Source organism: Miniopterus natalensis, chromosome 21 (genome assembly GCF_054644295.1).
Source record: "Miniopterus natalensis isolate mMinNat1 chromosome 21, mMinNat1.hap1, whole genome shotgun sequence".
NCBI classification, from domain to species: domain Eukaryota; kingdom Metazoa; phylum Chordata; class Mammalia; order Chiroptera; family Miniopteridae; genus Miniopterus; species Miniopterus natalensis.
In genome coordinates, this window is record NC_142101.1 from 8,630,338 (window position 1) to 8,648,811 (window position 18,474).

Genomic DNA, 18,474 nt, shown 5'->3' on the forward strand with positions numbered 1-18,474 from the left:
AGCCTGTCATTCTGACTTGTAGAATGGAAAACAACTTTGAAATCTCTTATTTTCCCAGCCAAGAGAAAAGCAAGGCTCTGAAAGAAGACCCCTCCTGCACCACAGCATTTCCAAATATCAGTGTTCTGGGCTCAGGAAGAGATTGGAACCTCTTTTTATAACAGTTAAGGATGTTTCAGTTGGCTAATCAGAAAGGGCCTGTCTTAGCTCAGGCCAAATAACAAAGTACCACAGACTAGGTGGCTCAAACAACAGATTTATTTCTCATAGTTCTGGAGGCTGGAAGTCCCAAGACCCCCTGTGTTGGCAAAATAGGTTCATTCTGAGGCCCCTTTTCTTGGCTTCTAGGCAGCTGCCATCTTGCTGTGTGTTCACAGGGCGTTTCCTCAGTGCTCATGTGGAGAAAGCGGGCATTCTGGCATCTCTTATAATGACACTAATCCTATTGGATCAGGGTCCCACTGTTATCACCTCATTTCACCTTCATTACTTTCTTAGAGTCCCCATCTCTAAATATAGCCACACTGGGATTAGGGCTGCAGCATATGAATTTGGGGGGTGGGGGTGAGCACAAACATTCAGCCCATGACAGGGCCTTGTGAGGTGGCATCACCTGGGACCTGGTCTTCTGCTCTAGGAACAGAGTATGCTTCGTTTCTCTTGCACAGCTCCCTGGACCTGATTTATGGTAAACCAACTAAGAAGAACCCAACAATGTCTAGGCCATACGGCCAGCTTAGTAATTCAGACGTGGCCTCTTCCTTCCTAGAATTAAGATGTGTGGTCCTGCTACTCCAGCACTCCTTTGTGCTGACAGGATCCTGTGTTAGTCTCCAGGTTATTACAGTGGTACCTCAGTTTTTGAACGTCTCCATTGACAAACATGCCTCAGAAGTCGAACATGCCACTCAGCTTCCGCTGAGTGCAAGATCCTGATGCCTAGCTGTCGGCTGTTGATCCCTCGGTTTTCAAACATTTCAAAACTTGAACGGCCTTCCAGAACAGGTTACATTTGAAAACCAAGGTACCACTGTACTAAGCATGGAACCAGAGCAAGGGAGGTAGGTGGTCTGAGACAGCCCACTCAGGTCCTGGGGAACCCCGATGGATGTTCCTGCATCACTTCAGAGGACACCCCATGCACTTGGTTCACTCGAGCTTAGGTGCATTCAGGCCCCAGAACTGTCAGGCCTACCCTGATTGCCTCACTGCCTGTGCATGTATCCCTGTGTGACATCATCCCAGCGCCCTCTGGACTGTGTGGCTCACCTGCTCAGGGTGAATCATTCCTGCCTCGGAGCCTTATGCACTTGGACCGCATTATGCCTGAAGTTATCTCCTCCCTCTTTCACCTGCTTTCTCTAAGTCCCACCTCTCTTCTCCCCTTGGATGAAACTCCATGCGGGTCATTTCTCTCCCAGGCACCTGGGATAGCGTTTGCTGCAGGTAGGCATTCAGTACCGAGTTGTTGAATGAGTCAACAAGTGACTGGTTGTTCTTTCCATTACTTTACATTTCAGTCTGCAACTTTTCCCCAGCATTTTTGGAGAGCCTTGTACTGATTATACTATTTTCTGTGCAAATGAGATTTGGCAGATTTTAGTAATTCGTTGAAGAGATGCTAGTACCGTTTAAAATACAATCACCAAATTTCAGGGTTGACAGGAAACCCCACCACGTTACTTCTAGAATTTGGCTGTTCCTTCTTTGAGCAGCTCCAAGTGTTAAGAATCTCCTCCTTATGCTGTGTTCAGATCCACTGTGCTTCAGTCCACCGAGCCACAGAAACTGCTGTAACCTTTCTTCCACTGTTGCTCATGTCCTCCTGCCAATCTCTTTCATCTGCCTGCCACATGGTGTAGTGTTTTTGGTCTCTACCATCTTGGTCATTGCAGTGGGGCTCTGTGCTGTGGTGGTTCATTGTCCTTGAGGTGGTCCAGACTTGAGGACAGAATTCCTGCTGTGGCCCAGGCAGCGTGAGCAGAGTGGGCCTCTTCCCTCACTCCCATCCTGCCTCCCCTCTCTGCTGTTGAACAGCATGGTCTGAGGGACGCAGCATTGTACCAGCAGTGGTCCAGCATGGAGAGTAAAATATTTCCACCCTTTCTGCAGCAGCTCTTGATCACGTGACTTCTGTGTGGCATGCCGAATATTCATGGGTTTTATCAAGATCAAAAATGTCTAAAAAGTTCCACAGCCCATCTATTCATTGAAACACACACACCCTTACAGTGGGTAAATGAGAATTCCTTGCTACTCTGTAACAAACACCTTTTGGCTTTTGTCTTTGACAGTTTTTTGTCTCACCCCATCTGGCCACTTTTGTTTTGAGTGTGGTGCCTCCAATATCCATCCTTGCTGTGATTTATGGACGATATCTACGGAAACTGACCAAAGTCACTCAGGATTCCCTGGCACAAGCCACTCAGGTAAAGGCCCTTCCTTGGCTTGGTCTCCACTGAGTGAGCTCAGAGCCAAGGCACCAGTGGGCAGACCCTAAGAAATGTGCTTGGGCTTTTCAAAAAGTACTTACTTTTCCTTACGTTAGACCCCAAGATCCTAGATACCTAAAGTACTCTGCCTCTTAGACTAGATTCCTACCTACACATCAGAGTAGATCCAACTTAACTGAACTTTGTATGGACTTCTTTCTTCTTTCTGTCACTATTTCTTGTAGGACAAAAAAGCTAATCATGTTTTCAAAACAATTTCTGGATGACACTCTACTTTTCATTAATTAATAAAGGTAGCTCTGCAGTGCTGTCCAATAATTGTCTTTTTTAAAAATTAAAAATAATTGTTATATTTTCATATTATAAAAACCATATATTTTCTTACTGAAAATTTGAAAATATAAAGAGAAAAAATAACATGCATAATCCTGCCTCGAACATTACTGACATTTTGGAGTCTGTCCTTTTTATATATCTTTTTCTCTGCATAAAGATATATTTCTGTATCTAGCTACCTACCCTCCTGTTTATCTTTCTACCTCTATATAAGACGTGCAAATGTATAGATTGGTGTTTCCAAAAATAAGGTGGTTCTGTATACTCTCCTGTGAAACGTACTTTTGACTTAGTCATGTGTCACAAGCAGCTTTCCATTGATAGTGTCTTAAAAATGAGAGCCAGTGTTTAATTGTGCCTCTAGAAATCCCGAAACACAACCTTGCTCCCTGAAAGGCTTTTGTTGTTCCCCCAGCTAGCTGAGGAACGGATTGGAAACATAAGGACTGTTCGAGCTTTTGGGAAAGAAACGACTGAAATAGAGAAATACGCCAGCAAAGTGGACTTTGTGATGCAGTTAGCGAGGAAGGAGGCGTTGGCTCGGGCCGGCTTCTTCGGAGCAGTAAGTGCATCAGTGTGAAAGAGTGAAGGAGGCGGACGTTGTCCCTGGGAGAGGTTTTTATTGGGACTCCTGCCATGAATAGAAGATGCTTCTGTTCTACCTCAGGACTGAGAATTGCCTTTAACATATTTTTGTGAAAGAGAAAGAAAACAAGAAAGGTAATTAAAGAAAAGGCAATGGGCGGCGAGACCGGATAGTCCAGGCTTGGCACTGACTCTCAAAGTGGGGTCTGGACTTTCACCTGGGAGCTGGTTAGACATGCAGACTGTGCTCCACTCCAGACTTACTGAATCGGAGATTCCCGGGCAGGGCCGGCCATCTGTGCTTTGACAGGTTCCCCTGCCATTCTGATGCAGACAGCTGAGACTCACTGAGGGTTAACCAGAGTAACCTCAGTGTATTTCACGAAGGAAGTATAAAAAAATTGAACACAATGAACTCACATAGGACACTGAACTAGAAAATCACCACGAGGGCAAATTCATAACACATTCAAACTGGAAAGAACTTTACAGGTGATGCATAATGGCCGTGATTCAACAGATGAGCAAACAGGCCCAGAGAAGGCAGCACTTCACGGAGACCACACGTCTAACACGGGTCACGGTGGGTCAGAGGTCCCGGACTCCAGCTTCCCGGTCCAACCTTTACCCAGTGCATCACTTTAGAACATATGAACACGCATGCTGGCATCCAGTTAGGGAAGGAATCCTTAATATTTTTTTCCTTTGTAAACTGACTACATAGAGTAAAATAGGAATCTTATGGTGACTTAGCTTCTAGGTTTCTGTGTTGATGAGGTTATTTCTTTCAATATTGCAATATTTTGAAAGTATTTCTTTAATTTCAAATAAAGAAGTACTTTCCAGATAAAATTTATGTTTTCAGATAAAAACATAATATTTTGGAAAAATCTTGCTGTGATAGTTAAATGCAGAAAGGAAAATATATGCCGTGTTAATGCTTCGGTTTGGTTTCCCCCTGACTTCTGTGTTTTCTTCGTTCGGCAGACGGGGCTCTCCGGGAACCTGATTGTGCTTTCTGTCCTGTACAAAGGAGGGCTGCTGATGGGCAGTGCCCACATGACAGTGGGTGAACTCTCTTCCTTCCTAATGTATGCTTTCTGGGTTGGACTGAGCATTGGAGGTATATAATTTACATAGGCTCGGGGTGTTACAAAGGGAAAATCAGGTCCTAGTTTCATCTAAAATGAAAACTTAACTTTCCTATTACTCCATCTCTCAGCAATTCACCTGAAAAAACCATTTCCTAGAATGTCATTCCAACTTGACTTTAAAAGAAAAAATAAAGATACGAGTGTGATCCTCCCACATAGGCAAGCAGTTCCGTGGTTGGGAGGTTTAGGATTGTGGGAGGCCACATGTCACTCGCTGAGCTCCGGGTCACTCAGAAGCAGGATTTTCTAACCTGCACAGCTCGTTCACTTTGCTCATAGAATGAACGTGGGAGGAGGACAGTGCTGACCAGGTGCACACAGGGAACCGCAGGCCTGTGGTGGGATTGTTTCCTGTTTGGCAGATCACGGGGGAATAAGATTCCTCTTGTACAAATTCAGCCATGTTCAAAACTAACAAACAGTCAAAACTACAAATTAGAAAGTGCACAAAACAGAGTTGCTTGCCTAGGTCAAGAATCTCAGTTCAGCTTTTTTTGTCTCTTCCTGGGTGAAGCTGTGTGAAGTCGGAGGTTTTCATTTTGAGTCTTTGGTTCCCACCTGACCCAGAAGTTCTGTTCTGAACCTTTCCTGCATCCCCACCACATCTTTGTCCATCCATCAACAGACACCTAGGCTGCTTCCATACCTTGGCTATTGCAAATCATGCTGCAGTGAACCTAGGGCTGCATATATCTTTTCGAATTAGTGTTTCCATCTTCTTTGGATAAATTTTCAGAGTAGAATTGCTGGGTCATATGGTACTTGTATTTTTTTATTTTTTGAGGACCCTTCATACTGTTTTCCATAGTGGCTGTACCATTTTACAATCCCACCAACAGTGCCCACAAGTTCGCATTTCTTCACATCCTATCCAGTGCTTATCATTTGTTGACTTTTTGACAATAGCCATTCTGACAGGCGTGAGATGATATTGTGGTTTTGATTCACATTTCCCTGGTGACTAGTGATGTTGAGCATCTTTTTTGTATCTGTTGGCCATCTCTATTCCTACATGAAATGTTTATTCAAGTCAGAAAACTCAGAAATAAACCCATGATCATATGGTCAACTACTCTACAACAAGGGAGACAAGAAATTACAATAGGGAAATGACAGCCTCATCAATAAATTGTGTCAAGAAAACTGAATAGATATATGAGAAAAAAAGAAACTGAACCACTCCCTTACGTTATATGCAAAACCAAACTCAAAATAGATTAAATAATTAAATATGAAACCTGAAACCATAAAACTCCTAGAAGAAAACATAGGCAGTAAACTCCCTTGGACATCAGTCTTAGCAATATTTTTCAGATATGTCTCCCTGGGCAAAGGGAACAAAAGAAGAAATAAACAAATGGGACTACGTCAGATTGAAAAGTTTTTGCACAGTGAAGGAAACAATCAGTAAAACAAAAGACAACCTACTGGATGGGACAGAGGTGACTTTAAGAAGAGATTGCTGGAATAGTTAACATTACCAAATTTCTTTTCAGTGTTTAGCCTAGTAAAAGGTGAATTTTTGAGTGCCTAAACGGGAGGTTTGATTTTTGTGGATATGAATTTAAAATGAATATTGGGATATTTTATTCTTTTAAGTATAGGATAAGCATTATATTTTATTTATATTGCTGTGTTTTTGGCGAGGTAGAATTTTCTCTAACACTGTGATTTTGATTCGGTGGTTGATTAGTATGGCTGTATGTATTTGTAAATTCCCTGACCAACCAGGGCATCCTTCTTAAAAACGTTTCACTCAGTGAAATTGGAAGAGAAGCTGAAGGAAAACAAGGGTATGAGACAGAGGGAATTCTGAACATGGATTCCCAGGTAGCTGCCTCAAATCTTTTTTTGAAAGAAACAGGCTTTATATTAAAAGCAAGTTATTATCTTTCCCAGAGAGATGGGAATAGCAGATGGCTGATTCCTGGTGCCAGTAATACATGGTAGCTTCTCATCCTCAGGGCTGAGCTCTTTCTATTCGGAGCTGATGAAAGGACTGGGTGCCGGGGGACGCCTCTGGGAGCTCCTCGAGAGAAAGCCTGAGCTTCCTTTCAATGGTGAGTCTGAATGTGTTGGCTCTTTTTCGCTGGGAATAAAGAAATGTGACTCTGCACAGTTGGGCCAGCTCCCTGCCCTGCCTCTGAAGGATGGGCATGACCAGTACGTCATCCCTGCCACACCGCAGGAAAAGGGTCATCAGAGGGCCGGGTGGTACGAGAGGAAAGACAGCTGCTGTGGGGCGCAGGGACATCCCTGAAAGCATGGGGTTGACCACAAGGGGTGCTGCTGCTTCCGTGAAAGCCAGTTCTCGGGGCTCAGGAGAAGTGGCTGTGCGCTGTACCGCCCCAGCCCCTCACTGACTCCTAGGCCGTTGTTGGTGAATGCCCAGGGTCCTCCAGCATCATGGGCTGGAGGAAATACGCCCAGGTAATACCAGGACAGGACAGAACCCCTGCTCCCCTCGGCTCCATCGCTGTTGTGTGGTGCCCACGTGTGTAACGTCTTTCTCTCAGGATGTTGAGAGCGTATCAGATCAGCCTGGAGCGAGGGAGCTGCAGAGGCCGTAGTGTGGGCAGGGTGGGAGTGGGCTCCGGGGCTCGTCTCTGGGCTGCAGTGACCTGTCGGGAGAGCTGGGGCAGTGGTGTCCACCTCCCAGGGCTGCAAGAATCAAACAAGACCGCACACGCATGGCGCCTTGGGTGGAGGGCGTGCAGAACAGACGCAGGGCAAGCAAGGCGGAGGCCTCTCCTGCCTCCACAGTAAGGGCTCCTGCTCCAGGACCAGCTGTGGTGGAGCGTCCGTGTCTGTAGTCAGACCGTGGAAGCTGAGTTCACTTGTGGCTTTGATCTGTGGGTTAGGTAATTAGTATTCCATTTTATGTTCTAGAGGGGCTGGTCTTGAATGAGAAAAGCTTCCAAGGTGCTCTGGAGTTTAAGAATGTGCACTTTACCTACCCGGCTCGCCCAGAGGTGCCCATATTCCAGGACTTCAGCCTCTCTATCCCATCAGGATCTGTCACAGCACTGGTTGGCCCAAGTGGTTCTGGCAAATCCACGGTGGTTTCCCTCCTGCTGAGGCTGTATGACCCCATTTCCGGTGAGTGGTTCACTGCATTGTAGGGCAGGACTGTCCTGAGCCCTGCAAGAGGGTCAGTTATGCAAAGAGTTGTCGTGTGAGAGTTCTGAATGCCAGAGGGTTTGTTCCCAGGAGAGAAATCCCTTCAACAGAGGTGTCCCTTTTAGGGTCATGGCAGCTCTTACAGGAGGCCCTTCAGGCATTTGGTGTAATTCGGTCAGATCCCTTCAAGTCCTGGGTGACTGCCTGAAGTCTACCTCCTCATCTCCCATGCCAGGGTCTCCTGATGCCCCCTCCTGGAGAGGGGCTGGGGGGCTACTCAGCAGTCACAGTTGCCATTCCCCCCAGCACCTCGGAGTAAATGCCACTGTGCCACCTGCTGAGCTTGTGCAGGAGCCAGGAGCTCTAGGGAAGCTCGGTGGTCCCCGTGCAAGCAGTGCTGGTCACTCAGGAATTCCTGTCTCTGGCTGCTCCAGTGAAGCTGCTTGAGGAAGGAGGGATTTTCTTAATGGATTTTTCTCATTCTGGTTTTTATTTTATGTTTAGCTGGATTGTAGCATCTCTCAGAGCAAAGAACACGTTATTTTACTTTTTTTTTTTTAAAGCATATCTTTATTGATTTCAGAGAGAGGAAAGAAAGAGGGAGAGAGAGAGATAGAAACTTCATTGATGAGAGAGTCATTGATCGGCTGCTTAGCCTGCAAGACCAGCATGTGCCCTGACCAGGAATCGAACCCCGATCTCCTGGATCCTAGGTGGATGCTCAACCACTGAGCCACACCCGGCCGGGCTATTTTACTTCTTTATGACCTTTTAATTGAGGCATAATGACAATAACATTGTATTTCAGGTGTACAACATATGACTTGACAAGTGCGTATATTTCGAAGCAATCACAATGTCAAGTTTACACCCGTCACCAGATGGAGAGCCTGCAGTAGATATTCTCTATGTACTGGTTAATATTGGATGGAGAAAAGGATGTTTTTCAGCAAGAAAACAAATCAGACCGTGACTTTAAAAAGAGTATGTCTGTGGTCTTTTTCTGTTTAAAACAACACGAGAGCTGGTTACGTGCCAGATGATTTTTCTGATTTGCAGGTCCTGACCCACAGAATCACCAGTTGTGTATAATGGGTGTTCCTGTGCTGTTTGCCTCTGGAATCACTGTCTTATTTACTCTACGTGTTATGAAATTCTGAGGTTAGAAAAACCCTAGTTAGGTGATGTAAATAAAGTGAAAATACTGATTCTTTGGTTTCTTCATCACGGGGAATAAATCGAGGAGGAAAGAAACTGCTTAAACCTCTGCCTCGTGGCGCCTGCAGAGCACTTGTACTTTCTAAGTCAGAGGCCTCAGGTTTTTCCAGCTAATGAAAGTTTGCAGCTGGCTTGCATGATTACACACCATTAACTGAGACGGGATGGCACTTCTCATGTTAGTCACACTCATCACCCAGCACTGTCAAGTTCCCTCAACATGCAGAATTAATTCTGTTAGCTAAGGTCAGAGTTACATCTCATTATTTAAAAGCTCCACCACAGGATCCATCAGATTCTTAGTTTCAGATAACAGGTTCTCCTCCAACTAAGCTTATGCAGGGAGACATCTTTTGGGGAGCAATAAAATAGCTCAAAAATCACTGGCAGGGTTGAACTTCCAGGACACTTCCCAGAACTTCCCCACAGAGCCAGGCCTTCAGGGTAGTTGCTGATAGCAACATGGTCAGGAAACTGCAGAATTAGGCAGCCACTGTCATGGGTGCCTGCTTCAAAGAGGTGTCACCTCTGCCAATATTTGTGCAAGTGGACACCTCACAGCTTGCACCTCTCCCACATAAATCTCTTCTGAGTCAAAGCTTTGCACAGGTGCACCTTACTGTGGAGCCCCAAGTCACTGCAGGGACTCTGGGAAGCTCTCTTCAGCTTCTGCCAGAGGGCGAGCTGGATGGATGTGCTCGATGGGCCAGTCAGCTAACCACTGCAGGGACAGTGGACGTGGGCAATCCAGAAAGGCCCTTTTAGCTCTGAAATTCCATGAGATATATTAGTTGTAGATTCTGTTTGGAGATTTTGATTATACTTTTAATCTTTTAAAAACTGAGTCTGGAATTTTTCCACCAGATCCTTTCTGTGTTTACATTAGTCATTGGCCCCATGATGCTCAGTGACTTTCCTTTCTTCTCCACAAGGAACGATCAGTCTTGATGGTCATGATATCCGTCAGCTAAATCCAGTCTGGCTGAGATCTAAGATTGGGACAGTGAGTCAGGTAAGAGGAAAGAGGTGTATTTTTATTGTACTTCCTTCTAAAGTTGCTTTTGTTATTTGCTTTCTGCCTGGTCTTGAATCTTTCAGAAGTGGTGGCAGTTTCCAGATGTATTGAACCAGTCTCACATGGCAGATTGTTTAGGTTTGTAAACAGTGCCATTTCTCAAGACCTCAAACACTTCAGCCCATTGAAGCATTGACTTTTTTTTTTAAAGATATGTGTTGTTGTTTTTTAAAATATATCTTTATTGATTTCAGAGAGAGGAAAGGAGAGAGAGAGATAGAAACGTCAATGATGAGAGAGTCATTGACTGGTTGCCTCCTGCACGCCTCCAACTGGGGATGAAGCCCACAAACCCGGGCATGTGCCCTGACTGGGAATTGAACCGGGATCTCCTGGATCCTAGGTCAGTGCTCAACCACTGAGCCACACCTGTCCGGGTGAAGCATTGACTTTTTATCAAAAGCTGGGGCTGCCATGAATTTATAATACAGACCGTCTAGAAGGTTGGGAGAAAGGCTAACTTTTTAGCTTCTACTGACTCTTCCCCAATCCCTATTTTTATTACCAGCCACTATCTACTGTTGGGCATAAGGGGTTTTAGCAGAAAGCAAGCCAAGTCTATGGTAAGAAGGAGCCAGGGTCCCCTTGCAAGGGGTTGCAGTTTTCCAGGCAGCATGTTAATATAATATGGTCACCGATGAGGCTGTTTCCATAAGACCACATGCTGCAGAAAAAGTCAGCACAGCTGTTTACGTTTCATTACCAGGCCATGTGCACAGCAGACACACCCGAGCCCCTGCTCCTAATGAGCTCCTCAGACCTTACCCGTGGCCCTTCTGCTGGGCCAGGGGCAGGTGGGGCCATGATAGGGGCTGCTCGGCAGTGTGAGGATATCAGTGGTGCACATAGTTTCTTAGACATAAGGACTTCACTAAATATGCTCCACTATGGTCACTAGACCAGTGTGAAATCTGCTTTGAAATTTGCGACAAATATGTTTTGTTTCCAATTTGTAGGAGCCAATTTTGTTTTCTTGCTCAATTGCTGAGAACATTGCTTATGGTGCAGATGACCCTTCCTTGGTGACTGCCGAGCAGGTGGAGAAAGTGGCTGAAGTGGCCAACGCAACTGCTTTCATCCGAAATTTCCCTCACGGATTCAACACTATGGTGGGAGAAAAGGGCGTGCTCCTCTCAGGTACCTGCTCTCATTGCTGGTAGCAGAAGCTCTGCTCCAAAGAAGTGTCCAAACATTCCATGTTGCAATATTACATCTTATTAGACTTTTGTTCTTAGAGGTTATGAAATTAGACTTTCCACTTTCTAAAATCTCTTTTGCATGTGGACAGCTCCTCAGTTTCCTTCAGTTTTTACCCCAAAGTTGCACCCAAATCCCCACTGAGTGTCCCACTGAGTAGTACGCAGCCACAGCAGCTTTTTTCTCATCTGAGAAAAGATAAGGTTTTGTAATGCAAGATCCTTGAAAACTGTAGAAAATGAGAAAGATACAGGGTGGCAGAGTGATTTGTTCAGTTGGGGAGGCAGAGACTGAGTCAGGAACAGAATTGAAATTGAAAGAGTTCTTTATTCCCCAGTCTTCACTGTCCATGTTAGACCAGGGCTCAACAAGCTTTTTCAATAAAGGGCCAGAGAGTAAATAAATATTTTAGGTTCTGTGGGCCACATGTGGTCTTTTTCACATAGTATTCTTTTTTGTTGGTTTTTGTTAACAACCAAGTAAAATGTAAAAGCCATTCTTAGCTGAGAACTGTGCACACGCAGGTCCTGGCCCAGATCTGGCCCATGGCGTAGGCCTATGGCGTAGCCTGACCCAGATGAAAGGAGGGTGCACAGTGGGAGGCACAGCCGCTGTTCCCGGTGATGTCAGAGCACACCTGGCATATTGTTATATTATGGGTGCCAGGCTTTCTGGAGGGAAGGAGAAAACTTATTTTCTCTTGCTTTAGTGTTTAGAAGTGGGTTGAGTAGAACTTAAAGGGAAATAATTTTTTATCTGGTTAAATATAAACTTTTTTTTTCATTACAAATATTAAAATATGCTCCCTTCCACAACAACACGCTCTGTCGGCAGAAGCATCTCAGCAGCAATGGATGGATGCCTCCTGTCATAGTGACGGCTACCAGGCGGGACTAGAGCAATGGTCCTTTTCAATACCAAACTTTTTACTTGAAGTGTGACCACAGAAAGTTTGACACAAAATGTTTTAAGTTTATTATGTGTGGCTTTTTAAAACTATCACAGTAAATGAAGTGTTTTTGCTGGATTGGGGAAGTCCCAGGAGTAGAATTACATGTTGCTGTGTTAGTATAAACCACTACTGCATCTCTGAGGTGTGCTCCTGGAAGAAAACCAGCTTGAGCAGCTCATGGTAACATTCTCGAGCATCAAGAAGTGGGGCTGGGAGCTACCAACGCTCTATTCCATGAGCACGTCACCAGGATCCTCAAGCCCCATTTCAGAGTGAAATAACCAAAGGTTTCAACCCACACTGGCTTTCTGGGAGAAAGAAAGGACATCTAGCCATAGATCCCAGTGCATTCAGTGGCACTGAGGATTTCTCCCAGCGACCAAAGGCCTCAGCTGGCTGCTCTGCTGACTGCCCAGAGCACTCAGACACCCTCCCAGTCAGAGGTCGGAAAGAAAGGGCTGCCCTGCTCCCTCAGTGCTCCCCTGAAGTGAGCACAGGGCTGCCTGGTGGAGGCCACCTGTTAGCAGCACCACATATTTCAGCTGTAAATGGTGAACTTCTTTTAGATGAAATAATGTGATGTCCAGCAATTACTATTAATAAATATTTTCTGCCAATAAAATCAACCAAAAGGGATATTTTCATCCTTTTGAGGTTAAATGAGATTGAGCTTTCTATAATGAAACCAGCCTGGAGGAGTGAGTCCTGAGCCCTGCTACCTGGGACTTACCAGTGGTCACTTAGGAGTGTCCTCTGGCGGGAAGGAGAAGGGTGGTGTGAGACAAGGTGAGGAAGGGGAATTATCACAGACGCTCTGCTTACCTCCTCCTGTCCCATCATAATCCCCCCGCTCCCACCCCCAGTTCATTCCCTTGCTTCTATTAGAATCTAAGTTTTAGAAGGGGGCGATTAGCATGGCTCCCTCTGTGTGTTACCTCCAGTTTCATACACACACAAACCACTGTAAGCATCAGTTCTTCCCTGGGCCGGGGGAAGAAAATAATATGAGAAAGGAAGGTGTCCGGAGTGGTGCTCGGAGGCAGAGCAGTGGGACGACAAGTCCCAGCCCCACCAATGCCCTTTGCTCCCGCCCACTGCACATACTGCTCAGCAACCGGAGGATATCCCGAGCTCTCGGTTTCCTTGCCGTGTTGGATGTTCTGTTAGGGAGGCAGTGTGTGTAGTGGTTAAAAGTATAGCCCTTCACTCTGTGCAGGTACAGACCTAAGCTCTGCCACATACCAACTGTGAGACCTTGGACAGCTTTTCTTGTGCCCCAGTTTTTCATCTGTAAATGGGAGTAGTATAGGATATACTTCATAGGACTTTAAGATTAAATGAGATAATACATGCAAAGCATTTTGAAAATTCCTGGTACATAGGAACGCCTCAATTAATGTTAGCTATGATAATAATTGTTATTAATTTTGAGGTTAATGAGGAGACAATAGACAACAGAAAAGTTTCTGTTCTACCATCTTTCTTAGCTGTGACTAACTGGAAGAAGCCACCTTCCAATTGCCACATGGCTTATCAGACAAGACTGTTGCCAAGAATTTTTGTTAAGGTTTTCAATCTTTAAAAAAAATATTGTCGTTGTCAGGTGGGCAGAAACAGCGGATTGCCATTGCCCGTGCTCTGCTTAAGGTAAGCCTGGGCCACTTGGCTGGAGGTTTTGTTACTGTTTTTAATTAGAGGCCTTGTAACTTGTAAGTTACTATTTTTCTTCTTCCTTTTTTCTTTTTGAGGGGGAGGGTGGATACATGGTTGACAGTTCTGGTGAAAGATGAGTGAGGAGTCCCACTGAGTGCATGTTGTTCAAATTTTACAAGTAGTTCTTGCGTATTAGGAGGCCAGGCCTGTGCTAGTATTGACGGGGGAGAAGCATACAGTCCAGTGAAAAGTGATTACATCAGATTATCAGAACAGTACAAGTATGTTTACTTGTATAATTTGTGATCAGCTGCTAAACTGAGTAATACAGACTTGAAGTGCTTGTACAAGACTTCTGAGAGGAGAGGGAAAAGCCATCTTAGATGAAAGTCAGACATTGTATTTTTTAGGAAATAATAGTCTTTCCCTTTGTTATTTAACTACTCTCCACAGATTTATAGGTGATTAAAAAAAGCCAACTTTATTGGAGCATAACTTACATACCATAAAGTTCACCAATTTTAAAGGTACTTTCAGTGACTTTTCAGTAAGTTTACAGTTATTCAACCATCACACAATCAAAACAAAAAAGAATATATTTTTTTTAGCCATTTCTATCACCCTAAAAAATACCCTTGTACCTGTTTATAGCCTTTCCCCATGCCCAGCCCCAGTCTCAGGCTGCCTCCAGCCTGCTTTCTGTGTAGATTGACCTTTCTGGACATTTCAGCTCAACGGAATCAGACAGGATGTGGTCTTTGGCATCTGGCCTCTTTTACCAGCGTGATGTTTTTGAGGCTCCTCCATGCTGCACCCTGTATCATAACTTTATTCCTTTCTGTTGCTGAGCAGCAGTCCTTTGTACGGTTAGCTTTGCATTCCTTTGTTTGTCCATTCAGCGGCTGATGAACATGTGGGTTGCTTCCAGTTTTGGGTCATTGAGAACAGGGCTGCTGTGGATGAATGGTGTGGAAGTTTTTGTGTGGCTGTTTTCATTTCTTGTGATAAACTCCTAGGCAAAGCTAGAATGTAATGTGTTATATACATCAGCTTCCTCTTATTGTTTTCTGTTTTCTGTGATACTCCTAACTAAACTATGAGCAGGACCTTGAGAGCCTAGACTGTCTTACTTCAGATCCCACCTCCCACTGGGAGGTGGCTGGCAGCAGGGTAAGCTGTGCTGTGAACTATTTCCAGTCCAGGGATGGCTGTGATATGGCTTAAAGTTGCCTCTATCTCTTCCACTTGTGCGCTTACCTCAGACACGTATGAGCTTGTGGTTTTCTTTTTCGTAGCAGGTTTATTGTGATATAATTCATATACTGTACAAGTCGCCCATTGAAAGTGTACAGTTCAGTGGGTTCCAGTGGGTTCAGTGCTGCGTGTCCATCACCATGATCAGTTTTAACGCATTTTTGTCACGCTTAAAAGAGACCCCATACCCTTTAGCAGTCACATGTACCCCCCATTTCCCATTGGCCCAGCCACAGGGAACCGCCCGTCTGTGCTGTGTCTGTAGATGTGCTGCTCACGGAGTCCTACAACATGGAGCGTTTGTGGCTGACTGACTCACTCAGCAGAATGTTTTCAAGGGTCCTTCATGTTGCATCATGTACAGTCCTTCATTTGTTTTAATTACTGAGAGTTTGTGCTTTTCTAATAAAACTGTGTTTTCTTTTCAATGTTTTTCTTTCTTCAGAATCCCAAAATTCTCCTCCTTGACGAAGCAACCAGGTGAGGATATCTTAACACTGCGTTTAATTGTATCAAACCAAACTCTCCCTTTACCAGAGACTTATTTTTCTGTATGTCAGAGTGTTACAGCTGAAAAGGCCCTTCCCCCTGCACTTTAAAGGGGCTGAGTCTGAATTAACGACAGTTGCGAGGCAGTGGACAGGCTGAGCCTTGAGCTGAGGGTTGTAGTTCCAGTTCAGACACATGTGTGTGGGACCCCCAATCACTCTAATCTACTACTGTGTGGATTCTATTCTACTTACTTGACAGTCATTCTATGGGACTCTAGAGCCCCAAGCTTCCTTTTTAATAGTACCTTTATAATATAAAAATATATAGTGGACCCAAGAAGGTAGCGTTTTGATGATAGTGTCAGTTCACTGCTGATGAAGGGCCACTGTGTGGGACAGGAAATACGTGAGCTCACCAGGCCCGCGTGGCACTGATGTCTTTGCTTCCTCACTCGGTTTTCCTGTTCAAGTGCGTTGGATGCTGAGAACGAGCACCTTGTGCAGGAAGCTCTGGACCGACTGATGGAAGGAAGAACAGTGATGATCATTGCCCACCGTCTGTCCACCATCAAGAATGCTAACGTGGTGGCTGTTCTCGACCAAGGAAGAATCACCGAGTGCGGGAAGCACGAAGAGCTGCTTTCGAAACCAGACGGGATCTACAGAAAATTAATGAACAAACAGAGTTTCATTTCAGCAGAAAGAAGCAGTTACTGAGTAGGAGAGACTAAAGCAAGACAGCGTTGCAGGCGATTTTTTAGGGGTGGTATGGAATCTAAATCATACTTCAAGTTATTTGAAATATGCCTATTTTTCCCAAAGTATATAAACTATTGTTTCAAGATGTACCTGTTCTCAAGGCCTTTTTATTCAGAGTTTTAGTAATTATAACTTTCTAAATGTCTATAGCACTGAAGTTATTTTCAGGTTTTGTACTTTATTTTATCTTGGAATATTTTAATATAGCATGACACCTCATTTTTTTTACTGCTGTTATAGATTGAAGCTATTGTCGAATGACAACCTTTAAAAGGGAATTATAAATTTAAAAGCCTAGTTATTTTAGGCCGGTTAGCCAGTCACTGTGTGGTTCGCGTGGTGTTCTACCTGCTGTGGGTCGGGTGTTACTAGGAAGCGCGAGGGATGCGAGTCTAAGCATTCATCTCACCCTCGTCCTCCTGTGGCATGAACCCAAGCACTGCGCTCACAAGCCGTTCATGTCACACGCGAGAAGGGAACGTCTGCGTTCTCGGTCTCCTGTGTCGTCAAGGGTGTGCGAGTTGGGGAGTGTGTGTCCCTCCGGATGAGAGCTGTTTGGATGTGTGTGGTTTTTAACATTTTTGGCCCATGAGCACCTGATGCGTTTTGAAAGGGGAAGCAGCAGCCCCGCCTTTGGTAGGAAGCCTCGATTCCCGTTTCTCACACGCTACTTTCTATGAGCCTGGAAAGTGAGGCATGAACTGCCAGCTATTATCAAGAAAGATGCAAAAATGAATTTTACATTACATTGTCTAAGGCATGTCCTGAAAGTTATATTTTAAAAATGTACAGTCCCTAACCCAAATTTTACAGCCTTTATTCAGTTATTTAAATACTTTTGAAATTTCTTTAATGAGGCTAAAATTTGAATCATATAACTGATTTCAACCTTAAAACATTTGAAGAAAGTTTAGAAGTTCTCGCTGTTCTACAGAATATCAAGAAACCTTAAGAACTTGCCAGTCTTCTGAAAAGAAGACATTCATAATCCTTTTCCTTTACTTACAGTTTTATTCACCTAAATGCCTCAAAGTCCTTCAAGCAGTGCTGACAACTAGGTTTGCCATGTTTCATGTCAGTGGTGGTAATTTGCTGTTGCCTCAAGAAAAAGTGCTTTCTCGGCATTGATGATGCCAGACCTAAGAAGTAACTGTGTCGACATAATTAAAATGGAAGTTTCCTCCTGTGCTAAGTAATCATTAGGTCCCCGCTTAGACTGGAAGAAGAAACCACTATTTCGCATGGAGTAATATATTTCATTCTACGTAAGGGGATTTATTCACGAATAAAAGAACTGTGTTTTTTGAATCAGTAAACAGTGCGCCTGTGACCATCATTTTAACCAACTTTACTTGTAGTCTTTACGCAGTTTGCTCTTCTGGTTTGGTTCACAGGAAGCAAACAGCACAGTAACACCGCTGGACCTGAGGGAAATCTCTTTGTGCCATAGAAAGATTTACAGATTTGAATTTAATCATTATGTGTCATTTCCTCATGCAAGATGTTCAGTGTGTCTTTGGGTAACATTTATATCATGGATTAAAATTTATAGTGAATTTTATCTGTGTCTGTCACTTTTTTGTTTTCGCTGTTTTTTGTTAAACCCACTGGGGTGACGCTGATGAACAGCATTGTGTGAGTTTCGAGTGTGCGGAGCTGTAACGCCTCGTCTGTGCTGCATTGCGTGCTCTCCGCCCAAAGCTAGTCTCCCTCCGTCACCATAAATTTGACCCCTTTACCCTTCCCACCCTTCCCTCGCCCCCGTTTGCCTCTGGTCACCACCCTACTGCTGTCTGTCTGTGGGTGAGTTTGCTCCTTTGTCGTCTGACGTGTCTGCTGGTTTCCATTCCCACGAGCGGCGACCGAGGGCTCCCTCTCGCCACAGCCTCTCCAGCGCTTGCTGTTTCTTGTCTTCCTGAGAGCGGCCATCCTAACAGGTGGGAGGTAGTATCACATTGTGGTTTTAATGTCATTTCCCTTATAGCTAGTGGAGTTGAGCATCTTTTCATACATTTGTTGGCCATTTGTATGTATTCTGAGAAATGTGTTCAGGTCCCCTGCCCACTTTTTTAATAGGATTGATTTGTTGTTGTTGTTGTTCTTAAATTGCATGAGCTATTTATATATTTTGGATATTAGCCCCTTATCGGAGGTATTATTTGCAAATACCTTCTCCCATTCGGTTGGTTGCCTTTTTGCTTTGTCGATGGTTTCTCCTGCTGTGCAG

At 44.5% G+C, this 18,474-nt stretch overlaps 1 protein-coding gene across 1 annotated transcript in view; it reads left to right on the forward strand.

Moving 5' to 3' along the window:
• ABCB10 (ATP binding cassette subfamily B member 10) overlaps positions 1-17,808 on the forward strand; it is a 28,871-nt gene extending 11,063 nt beyond the window's left edge. Inside the window, exons 4-13 of the mRNA XM_087828991.1 lie at positions 2,295-2,429; positions 3,205-3,351; positions 4,362-4,497; positions 6,493-6,588; positions 7,418-7,627; positions 9,799-9,878; positions 10,898-11,078; positions 13,694-13,737; positions 15,443-15,477; positions 15,959-17,808. Of these exons, the coding sequence (XP_087685117.1) occupies positions 2,295-2,429; positions 3,205-3,351; positions 4,362-4,497; positions 6,493-6,588; positions 7,418-7,627; positions 9,799-9,878; positions 10,898-11,078; positions 13,694-13,737; positions 15,443-15,477; positions 15,959-16,205 (1,311 nt within the window). The 3' untranslated portion in view covers positions 16,206-17,808. The remainder of the gene's footprint in view (positions 1-2,294; positions 2,430-3,204; positions 3,352-4,361; positions 4,498-6,492; positions 6,589-7,417; positions 7,628-9,798; positions 9,879-10,897; positions 11,079-13,693; positions 13,738-15,442; positions 15,478-15,958) is intronic.
• Positions 17,809-18,474: the final 666 nt, after the last annotated feature.